General features: G+C 28.7%; 1 protein-coding gene across 3 annotated transcripts in view; it reads right to left on the reverse strand.

Moving 5' to 3' along the window:
• The window catches only part of LOC132948567 (glutamate-gated chloride channel-like), an 88,764-nt gene that overhangs the window by 49,401 nt on the left and 26,209 nt on the right, over positions 1-13,154 (reverse strand). Inside the window, exons 2-3 of one of the 3 annotated variants that reach the window (XM_061019089.1) lie at positions 11,345-11,455; positions 654-749 (exon numbers count right to left, since the gene is read on the reverse strand). In XM_061019089.1, the coding sequence (XP_060875072.1) occupies positions 654-749; positions 11,345-11,433 (185 nt within the window). In that variant the 5' untranslated portion in view covers positions 11,434-11,455. Of the gene's footprint in view, positions 1-653; positions 750-11,339; positions 11,456-13,154 lie in introns of those variants that run through there. The other 2 variants (XM_061019090.1, XM_061019091.1) reach the window with 2 other exon arrangements.

The raw sequence follows: 13,154 nt of genomic DNA on the forward strand, positions 1-13,154 counted from the left end.
AGTATTTAATATTTATTATACTTGGACCATATTTTATACAAACTATTAATGTTGATGGATTAATATTAATCGCTAAAATTTTCAACTCATCATAGGCACCATATATTTTCCAAACCCATTAACATAGACCTATATCCTTAGTACATAAAGTTAAATAACTTAAAAACTAAACATTGGAATTTCGATTCTGATGTTTAAAAATGTCCAAAAATTTATCAGCTAAATAATTTACATTAGAAATGAGCGCTTCTCATTTGAAAAACAGAAGTTTGTATCTCCACAGGGACAGGGTAACCTTAAGTAGTACCTACTAAAAATCTCATGAACTTGAAAGTATACGGTCTTTTAGTATATTTTAAAATTGAAAAAATCATATTTTTAATAACTGTATTTTTTAATAAAATAAGGGGGTGAGAATGTTTGGTGAATCACTCTGTATATTTAATATATATTTTATAATATTATAAACGAATTTAAGGTATTTTAAATTGTATTCATTAATCGATCTAAAATGATCAATATTATCAACGATTAATAAAATAACACATCTGTTATTTACCAATGTGGTCAATAGCAGAAAATATAGAATGTATTATCTACTATAAACATGTAATTTAATTTAAAACGTAACATATAAATTAGTAATTACTTACTTGAATGGTACTTCTTTAGGCTGCGCTGATTCTGAATATTTCAAAATTGATACGCAAAGTATAGATACGTACAGTAATTTGGAAAAGTTCATCGTGCTATTATAATAAGAAAAAAAAAATTACTTATAGATCAAATTTATATAGTTATTAATTTTTGGTAAAACGAGTATCTACATCACATTATTATAACAGTGATACCTATGCATGAAATACTTCGTTTTTATATTACACTCGCGTTCGTATAATTATTTCATATATTATACACACATATTCAATTTAAATTATCAGTCAGTTAATGATAAATTATGAGACAGACGAATTACTCAAAATTCTTAGAAACGGCTAGACCATTTATCAAGCGTTTTATCTATTACCACAACTCACAAGTAGAATATTATTAATATACCAGAACACTTATTATACAACTATATATGATTGTAGCGAAAAAGTATTATATTTTAATCAATCAGCTGCTAAATATTTGAAAGTAGAGTAGTATTAATTATATTTTAGGTAGGTACATAAATCAGCACATGATAAATACTCGGTCGATTTTGATATGAATATGCCAATTTTATCGCAACAGAATGACAAAACAATTTACACCATAATAACGTTTTTATGTCTACTATATTTGTTTGACTAAATTTATTTAAAAATATTTCATCTTTATTACTGCACAGCAATCATCATTGAATAATTTAATAGGGGAACGACCAATAGATTATTTTCTTACGTTATTATTTATTTGTATCAACTTTAATCGAAAAACCAAATGACATCATAGTAAATTACTTAAATAAAAATGTATTTACATAGTAAAGAACATCTAATTATTAAGAAACAAATCAACACTCGTTAGCTATAAGTTATAACAATTACATTTTTTCATGATTTTGTATTAATTATTTACAATGAATGTTAGCGAACCATGTTGTATTTTATAATAGAACTTACTTTTAATTGAAATCATTGATACCTAATCCTACTACAGGCCATGACTAATTATTTTATAAAAACACACAAATTATCCATTAAAACATAATTTTCTTCGCAAATTCCGTTAAAACCAACTCTGAATACAAACCATTGTATATATATATATCATGTCGTATTGTCCTTTACTTTCTGTTCACGGACATTTCTTTTCGTAGGTCCGCAATTGTCTCTTAACTATCCTTTCTCTATATACCCAACTATATTATATTCAACTTTTTAACATATTTTCTTCCCATTATTCTGCGTACAATGATTTCACAAATTTAGAACTCTATCCTACTTTTTTAAATCGTATACATTCATTTATAAATAAGTTATTTTTTGTCTTAATATCTTATATTTGCCATAGGTATAATATAATATTTCATTATATTCATAATTTTTTTTTTATTTTTAGTCAAATTTGATTCAACTAAACTATATTAAAAAAATAGATAAATAGACTTATTTCTATAAAATTACGAATATACTTACAGGATAATTATTTTAACTAAAAACACTTTTTATTTGAAAAAATATAAACATTTTTAAAAATATTTTTTTTATTTAAATAGGTATTTCATTTTAAGTGATTTAGTGATGGGCAAACCAAGACCAAGACCAAGACTATGACAGTCTTGGTCTTGATCTTGTTCTTGCAGACTCAGTCTTGGTCTTGTTCTTGCAGAACCATTTATAGTCTTGGTCTAGACCAAGACTGTAGGACCAAGATTCAAGATCAAGATAATTTTGCCCATCACTTAAGTGATTATCTACCAGCTACTACGTCTTTTTGAAAAAAAAAATATTGATATAAATTGTTATATTTTTATTTAACTAAACGGCAATACCCATACATTTTTAATTTTCTATTTCAAAGCAGAACATTTTTGTAAGATTTAAATTTTATAAAAATACAATCTGTACGAATAGTAAACAAGTTTTAATATTAGGTACCATAGATAATACATAATGAATCAGGCCTCACTTGCCTCACTCCCAAAACCACCACTGATAAAATGTATTACATGATAAACGTGTTGACATTGCCCTTATCACAGAAACACACTTCACCAAATATACATATATCCTCATACCAGGTTACAAGATAATAAAAGCTTATCACCCTGACAATACAGCGCATGGTGGTGTTGCAATATTTATTAAAAATGCAATACACTTTCAACCACTTTCCAATTACTGTTATGATTATATACAATCGTATACTATAATAATTAAACTAAATAACATACCCATTGCTGTAGGTGCTTTTTATTCTCATCCAGGCCACAATATCTCGAATGCTACGTTTGCAGATTACTTAAATATAATTAAAAATAATTTTATCATAGGTGGCGACTTTAATGCTAAACACAATTCTTGGGGTTGTCGCTCAAATAACCCACGTGGCATCGTCTTACATAATTTTGTCAACACAAATAATTGCTATGTACTCTCTCCACCTGGCCCTACCTATTCGCCATCTTCCCCTACAAAAAAACCCGATATTTTAGTATTTATCACCAAAATTCCGTGCAATCTACACTGCCTAACTAAAAACATTTCAGATCTAAATTCTGATCACTCATCTGTTGTACTCAATGTGTCCGCTACCGTCCATGAACAAATTAAACCGCATAGACTTTTTTCTTCTTTAACGGACGGTCTTGAATTCTAAACATCCTTAACCAACGAATCAATCTAAAAGTGAAACTTAAGTCAAATCTTAATATTGACGAAGTGGTTAATAATTTAACTATGCAAATACAATCAGCTGCTTGGGAAGCCAGTAAGCCACCAAGCCTGACAAGCCACATAATTCTAAAAATAACTATCCATTAGTGTCTGATCAAATGCGCCAAATGCGCTGCCTAATAGTAGAAAAACGTAGAGGTAGAGCTAAATACCAAGCCACTAGGCTTCCGTCTAATAAATCAGCCTATAATAAACTCCCCAACTCACTTAAAAATAAAAATCATATGCACGCGAACAAAAATTACACTCTCTATCTGTCACTGATGGGACTCTATGGAGAGAAACCAAACGTTTACTTAAGTATAAAATCGCCTCGCCTTCACTGCTAAATGCTGAAAACTCGCTTGCCGTTTCAGATGTTGGAAAAGCAGAATTATTCCAAGCCCATCTCTCCAAAACTTTTTATCCCCATGATGAAATTTTATGTCCCGCAAAATATTATTGATGTCAGAAATTACTTAGCTTCTACCTTACCAATTAGCCGCCCATAAAAATATATCACACCTAAGGAAGAAAAAAATATGATCTCAAAATATTCTCGTACAAATCCCAAGGATTTGATCTGATTACAGCTAATGTTGTTAACTGTCTACCTAATAAAGCTTTTGTACTTCTTACTTATATCTACAATGCTATTTTGAGACTTTCATACTTCCCCACTCTCTGGAAGTTTTCACAAATAACAATGTCTGCTAAGCTGGATAAACCTCCTGACCTCCCAACATCTTATAGACCTATAAGTCTATTGCCATACTTCTCAAAAATTTGCGAAAGACTCATCCTCAAACGTATTTATTCACACATAACATCAAACCATGTTCTTCCATCTTCACAATTTGGTTTTAGAGCCAAACACAGTACGGTACACCAGGTCCATAGAGTAGTTGATGCAGTCTCTACCTCACTTTAAAATAAATGCTACTGTACTTGTGCCTTTTTAGACAACTCCCAGGCTTTCGACAGAGTCTGGCATGAAGGTCTTCTGTTCAAACTGCGTAAATTTCTTCCTTCTACACTATTTCTACTAATGGAATCATATCTTACAAACAGACATTTCCAAATACGCCAAGGTTCCTCCACTTTAAATATAGCCTAAATTAGTGCTGGAGTTCCTCATGGAGGTGTTCATTCTCCAATATTATTTAATATTTATGCTGCTGATTAACCCTCTTCACAAAATACTGTTGTCGCTGGTTATGCGGACGACAAAGTCATTTTATCATAATGATAATGTCCATAGTCATGGAGTCAATATAATGATCCAGTGATTGCTTAGAAAAATCTACAATCTCATCTAAACCTACTCTCTAAATGGTACACGAAATGGCGAATTAAACTAAACAATAATAAATCCGTTCATGCTACGTTCACCCTAAGACACAGACTTTGCTCTAACATAACTGTAATAATCTACCTATCCCTTCTCTCGATACTGTTAATTGTTAAATACTTAAGTCTAAACCTCGATAAAAGACTAACTTGGCAAAATCATATAAGAAAAAAAAGATTAATACTTAATGCCCGTTCCCGATCTTTAAAAGTATTACTATAAAAAATAAGTTCTCAACCCTAAAAACTAAATTACAAATATATAAATCTCTTCTGAAACCCATATGGACGTATGGAATCCAACTATGGGGTTCCGCAAAAAAATAAAATTCAGGCATTCCAAAATATCACACTTCAAAAAATCACCAAAGCTCCACCCTACATCTCAAACCTGGCCCTACACAAAGACCTAGGTGTAAAAACAGTAGAAGAATAAGTTGCTGTTTTCTATAAAGTTTTAATATTAAATTAGAAAACCATGAAAGTCCTTTAATAAAAGGATTGCATATCCGGTCATTTCCTGGAAATCCTTGTCGTAGACTTAAAAGAAAATTGTGTAGAGATCATTTAACTTAATCCGATAACAACGCAACTTCCAAGCTAAGTGTTGCTCATTATGTTTTTCTAATCTCACATAATATACTAATTGTGCATAATATGTACAGATTGTCTATTTCTTGTAAAAATAAAAAAAAAGTTAATAAGTATATTTTTTTGTTGTCCGATAAGATAACGCTTGTGCACGACATGGAGGTATAAGGCTATTATTAATATTTATTTATTTCGCAATATGCTCACATTTGATCAGTGAATATACTAGTCGCCGACAATGATGTGGTGCAACAATAATAATGGTAAAAACAAAAATCCAAAAAAAAATTGAAAAGTATAGATTTTTATATTATTTTATTCAATAATGTAATTTCACAAATTTCAAAAAATAAATTAACAGTAAGGCAAAAAATGGGATTAATATGGGACAGGCTTACGGGACAAAAAGCGTCCTGAAAGAAGTTTTTCAGGACAACAGGACACAAAGCCGAAATAAAGGACAATCCTGTATAAAACTGCAGGGCGTATGGTCATTGGTCACCCTAATATAAACTAGTTAAGATATAGTAGGAATAGAAAAAAGCCACTCAGTTTTGAAAATGCCTTAATAATAATAAAGTCACAAATAGTAAAAAAATACATTTTGTTTAATACAAGCTTCAAATTATGTGAAAAAAATGTAAATAGCACGTGCTTTTTAAACAATGTGTGTTTACTACTAAAATAAATCATAATAATATATAATCAATCAAGTACTAATAGTTATTTTAACATCTGGCTAGCTTTATACACAATGCAATATAGGTAGGTAGGTATAAGTGTATAACTGTACCTTTAAGATGGTATTTTATTGGTTGGTTTGATTCTCATCTGCGTTCGACCCAATTCTTCGTTCGAAACAATACACGAATCATTATAATATTATATATTTATCATTTCTTTTTATATCACAATAGTTCACTGATTCAGAAAATATCGTCTTTTTTGTTTGGAAACTAGGCAATGTAGGATGTGTACGAATAATACATTCTGAATGAGCAACGTTCATATTATGACGTATTATAGAGAGAAAAAGAGTCCTTTGAAACAAACCACACTTCGTACGCTTTCATATTGCTCATTACACCCGCCAAAAGCCCGTAATTATTATACGGGTGGCCGTTCTCTAGAGTTTTTACACTGATGCACAGTAAAGAACTTTTGATGTGCATGTTTTTAATTTTTAAATTTTTTTGTTAATAACCGTCACAAAATGTGCACATTTTTCTCCATAACGATTCACAATGCATGGTACGTATCACATACATTAAGAATGTAATAGTATCGTTCAAAGAACAGAGGCTGAGGTTAAATATATATTTTCTTATACATACCTATAGACTATAACCACTCTATATTTTACCTATACCTACTAAAAGAAACCACTGTAGTCAGGGTTACCAGTTACTACGCTGTAATATATATACGGTCCACGGGGTTCGTGTCGTACTGACGTCCTCGCATATTCCAATAATCCAAGTATGACATAATATGTGACTGCGATCAGTTAAGTACTTGCACATTACAACTTATGAGTAGGTACGGTTTGATTATTAATTTTCAAAATGTAAACACAAAAATAAAATTGTGCTTGAGCAGATAAGAATGTTCTCGATTATTTCTCTTAAATAAATACATTGTATGTATATTGTAGGTATAACGACTGATGGTAATACAACTTATTTTAATAATTCCAACCACCATACAAATGTACTGCTTGCATCATACTAATTACGTGAAAACAATTGCATACTTGTATATTGCCTAATGTCTTCTTCAAAATCTTACTTGCTGGCCAACATTTTTAATTTCCATTTACTAAATAATATTTCAGTAAAACATTGAGCATACAACTATAAATTAATTGTCGTATCAAAATTATTATTATTATTTATTTTAGACTGTGAGTGGAGATTTTTATTTCAGATTTTATATTGGTTTTACAACAATGTGTTTATTTTTAATTTTAATTGTTTTGTTTGACATCGCGTTTTGGAGCAAAATAGGGTTCTACGTCATTTTATCATTTGATCTGTCATCAAAATATCTTGCAGTAAGTATATCTTGTAAATTATGAGCGATGCTCTTATGATATATTGATATATGTAGTACTATTAAACTATTATAACCATTTATTTCGCTAGAAATGTGGAATTGTTATAGTAATGTAATTATGTATCTTCCCCAACAAAAAATTCTGTAGAAGGTTGGCACTATATGCTTTCAGCGCATTACTAAGATGTCATACGACTATTTGGAAATTTGTATATTTTTTAAAGCCGGAACAAGAGTTCCATGAAGCAAAAATAGAAAAGGGCATCGCTCATCATTTAAATTTTTTAATATTTGTATTTTATATTAATTTTATATACTTGTTACGTAATTTTATAAAAATGTAATATACTTTAAATACATCATTTACATAATTTAAATACTTGGTGGTTGAATATTATTTTTTCAAAAATTGAAAATGTATTATACCTATTTTTAAAATGTAATATAATATTAATATTATTGATCAGGTATTATTTCTTTATGAACGTTTTTAAGTCGGATATCTTTATAGGATATTTTGGCTTCTGATCATTTGTCGTCAGATATTATTTACCGGACCAAACAATGGGTCACCATAAATATGGTGATATTCAAATCATTCTAGTCTGCAGTATTGACCTTATAAGTTGCTTATAAGTTGTAATTACAATTTTTTTTTAACAATTTAGTTAAACTCACGAATTTATAAAAAAAACTAATAATATTATAATAACGTTACATTGTAAAATATCCCCAGAAGTAGATACTGAGACAGTTTGTACGGGTTTAACTAGGCAAAATAAGAATCTATGAGCCCATGTTTTCTTGGTTATCCTCAATATTAAAATATTTAAATATATCACAACGTTCTAAATTCATAAAAATAATTAATATTATTTAAGAGGAAATTAAAACCACCTTATGGTGTACCTACACTTATCGCCCACTTATTCTTAATGTTCATTAACTACTTGATCCCAAGTATTTGAATCCTATCAGATTCTTCTGTTTACAAATGATCTAAAATGAGAGTACAAAAGGATTTATGTGATGTGGAATTATTACAATCAGATCCCACGTGTGCGTGTCATTAAGTACTGTGAAACAAATGGTCTCAAATTAATTCTATCAAAATGTGTGTGTATAATGTATATTGTTGTACATTGTATACAGAAAACGCTATACATTTTTTGAGTACACAATTAATGAAAATCCTTTCCAGCGCGTGTTTACCAAGTCCAAGATCTCTTATCAAATTCTAATACAACTACGTAACTACGTTAATGGACAGCATTTAAGAATGATAGGAATTTTGAAGACAAGCTCACAAAAACATAAGTCCTCACGACCTTACCTACAAATAAAAATATTTTTTTTCTTAGACAAAAAGTGTTGTATTAGCCATTAGGTAATTGAAAATGTTTACTGATTAAATGAGTTGTTAGATGTGTTACCTATATTAAAGTGGGTCGATTTCTGGCTTAAAAATCAACGTTATTTATAATATTATTATTTTTACAATTATTAATCCACTTGAAATTTTTACATCTATTTTAGGTTGTTTATCAATACTCCTTAGTCATTTTTATTCTTACTGTATACATTTTAAACGATTTTATTTCATGGGTTTCGTAAAGATTTTGTCAAAGGAATTTATTTTATTCGACATCGATACGAGTATATTCTTTATTTTCTTTTGTGTCAACACACATAAGATATTGAAAAATACCTATTTCCTTTATCGTGTTTATGTTTCTATATTATTTTATAGCAATATTTATTTTAGTTGTTTCATTTAATACAAAGGTTAATATTTTTTTTCAAAATATACCTATCAACAATTATAATTAAGCTATAAGTACAATTTAGGTAATAGAAAATGCATTTACCTTTCAAATTTAAATCTACATCGGTTATACTATAAATAAAATGCTATGTTTATATTAAATTAATAATTGTATATTTTGTTGATATATATTTTTATTTTTATTTTTTTTTTTATTGAACTTAAGTCCGACGACTAAGGCCATTAGCTGTTGTAGGGGTTATAGCCAACGCGCCACGCCAAGACACTGAATGGCACTGATATATATTATGTACAAGTATAACTAACATATTTTGGTAAAGTCAATAAACTAATCTTTAAATTATACATTTTACGAGAATAATAATTAATTTAATTAGTTAAATTTTTGTAATAATATTTTAGATTCTGAGTGAAGCGAAGAATGTATTAATTTTATAATGATGTGTGTTTGTTTTTTTATTTTTTTTTTTGTGTCTATCATCACCTTTTAGGGCAGTAAAAGTGCTTGGATTATCTTCAACAGTAACTTTTCTGATAGGAAAGTGAATCTAGTTGGTACTTTGCGGGTCAAAAGTAAAAATTAGTAGTTTTCTAAAGCAACGTGAAAAACAAAAGAAAAATTAAGGAAAAACGGGAATTTTTACGGAAAATCTGTTTTTGAGAAAATCGATTTTGGTTTTTGGTGCAACTCTAAAACAAATGACCGTTGGTACATGCAATTTTGACTGAATGTTTATACTAGCATTTTCTATACACCATAACATTTTCCAAATATTTTGAGCTGTTTACGGACATTTTCAGTTTCCATTTTTTTTAGTTTTTTTTTCTATAAATATCAATACAATTTTATTTGTTGGGTAAAAAAGCGTTTGCATTTAATGCAAGGCTCCTGATATAATTTTACAATATCAGTTGAAAAATATAAAAAATACATAGGCACAATTTTTTTTATAAGCATTTAAAGTTCGAATTTTGACAAAATTTATCAAATTTAAAATTTAATAATTATTTTGTAGTTGAAAATGTATAAAATGTTCAACTTTTATAGCTAAGGATTGAAAATTTAAAACAAGGTTCCACGTAAATAGGTCATTATATAAATTACTTTATTCACAATAATATCATCAAATATACTTGGTAATATCATAGGATGACGGACCATTTTCGCTCAGAATCGTTTATTTCTTATACAATGATATTATATCATTGAATTCAAATTTAACACCATCCATTACAGTGACCCACTTATCACATACTGTACAGCGGAGCGACATCCACTTACCCACCTTTTTAATTTTAGGTTTAATTATTTTAATTTGTGAACAAACGTGCCAAAAAAAAAATTATTAAATCGTATATAATATACCTATATTTAATATTATTATGTATTGAAAATTTGACATAAATGGGTGATCTGATAATATTTGCCACCTGCTTAGTGTTCAGTGATAATCAATATCTAAATCAAATATAGGTACAGTACAAGGTACAACTATGATTAGTATATAAATTGTGACTATATACTACGATAAAAAATGTAACTTGTAAGCTTTTAAAATATTCATTTAAATTAATACCTACACTTATTAAGTGTTTATCATAGTTTATTGTAGGTAATCTACATTGGTTTCTAGATACATTTTTTTAATCTAAATTTTTTTTTTTATTTATAAACACATATTCTATTGGGTAAAGTTTATTTTTAAGTTGGTTTTTACTGTTAGGAAGGATACGGTTGGTTTGAACACGTGCATGTGTGGCAATAGGATTTGAGGTCACCCATCCGGGAACTATAGTGAAACCAGCCGGTGCTGGCACTCAGAATACGTTTTGTGACTGAGGACAACTATCGCGCCACACCAGAAAACTTAAAATGTTTTATTGTAACTTATGAACTCATAAAATCATAACTTACACAACTCATAGGTAGTACGAATTTGGTTGGATAATAAAAGTTAAGACAATAATGTGTGCTTATTTCGAATACGATTACATACAGCATTTAAAACCATAAAAATCCAAATTAAAATGGACCAATAAAAACGCATAGGAGTGGCATGTGCCGTCTATATACTTATATATATACATGTACATATACCATTGTGCCTATATCATATACCGTACGTATTGCTTATTCGAAGTACTTACTACGATATATTATGTAATATTTAATATAACTTGTAAGTATATACCATACCAACATCGGAGCACTAAAGCATATTTTTTTTGTTTCTGCTCTTTAAACCACGTTACATAGAGGAAAAAAACAATACACCACGTTTCCATTAGACAGTGGAGAATTGCGGTTCTGAAACATTTTAATAAAATCGATGATAAATTTTATACTTTTCAAGATATACATAATAATATATGTTTAATACAATAACTACATTCGAAATGTAAAATAAAAGTGTCTACCTAGACGGATTTAGAAGCAATTCAAAAAAACGGCGTGAATACAATATTATACTTGCAACGTTCATTTTACCCATTGAGTCAACGCCCGAACGACCGTTTTCATTGAAATATTGTTTCCCAAACGTTAAAAAATGTATTAAACATTGTATCGTTAAACATGCATGCGTATATTATGTTTGCATATTATATTCCATTCGTCGCAGAAAACGTTCTGGATAAAAGAGAACTCGGTGGGAAATAAGTATAATATATATAAACTCTTTGTGTTCCCAGTTGGCGTTATAATGAACTTTTGAAATATATTTTCATGTACGATGTGTGTACATACCTATACTGTGTACGCTGGTATATTATGCACTCGTCTACAGCAGTGTACTTAAACCGACACACAAAGTATAACATTACTGTTTTCGACATTGTTACTGATTTGGCTTTCTGTTTTTTTTTTGTTTTTTTTTTTTCAATTCCGTTAACAAAATCCAAAAAAAAAGGCCATGAAAAATCTGCTCTAAATTAATTGGATGTCAAATTGTTAACCGTTATTATAAAATGTTTTACGATTCTATATTTGTGTTAGGTATTTAGGTGGTCTTTGATAGTACGGTACGTCAATACATTACCGTAATATATTATGTATTATTTGTTATTGAGAATTATTATTATTTACCGTACTATTGACTTTACGACTTGCCAATAAGCAATGGTGATTGCCAATTTCATTAAATAGGTGTATGATAATATCTTAGATAATAATATTATTTTTTATGATATTGATATAACTGATTGTAGAGACGATTTTATAATATTATGCGTATCCAATAATTTTCCAATATTTTTCATTACAATTATAATTAGTTTTTATTTAATTGATAACCTGTCCCTTGAAACCTCAAGACTACTGGCGTGTATATTAAATAAATATATATTAATTTACAAAGGTTAATTGTTTTGTTTTTATTATTGCAGCGTACGGCTGCCAAGATATCCTGTTCGAACTTTTTTTGGATACTTGAATATGAAAACTTCATTATCACAACCTAAAAAGCGGTTGTCAGTGAAAACATCGAGTACAGTGTCTCATCGCCTATAGATATTAAAAATACCAAATATTGAAATGTCAAATACTCTACATAATGAAAGCCAGCCACAAAGAATAAACCTATATTAAACATCTTTCTGTTGAATGTTAAATGCAATTAAACATAATATTAATAGCATATTTCCATTTCTTCATTCACACATACTATCAGCTATCAATTTACAGTATCTAACTGCCTAGTCATTTATAAATAACTATAATTAATTTAATATTATATATGTTTTTATTTGCTTAGTCTCATTTTTAATAATGATATTGACCATCGAAATTTAACGAGTATATATAATACAATGCAGTATAGACATAGTATAATATCAGTTGTATGATATGCATGTGTAATATGTTTTAATAACGTCATTACTAATTATAAATGCTAACAAAATAACTATTAATTACGAAATACACAACGATTATTGTGTTTTTTCAACATAGATTTGATAAGATTTGGTTTATGATTTTTTTTTTAGGAAGAAAAATACAATACGATATC

Source organism: Metopolophium dirhodum, chromosome 7 (genome assembly GCF_019925205.1).
Source record: "Metopolophium dirhodum isolate CAU chromosome 7, ASM1992520v1, whole genome shotgun sequence".
In the NCBI taxonomy this organism is placed as follows: domain Eukaryota; kingdom Metazoa; phylum Arthropoda; class Insecta; order Hemiptera; family Aphididae; genus Metopolophium; species Metopolophium dirhodum.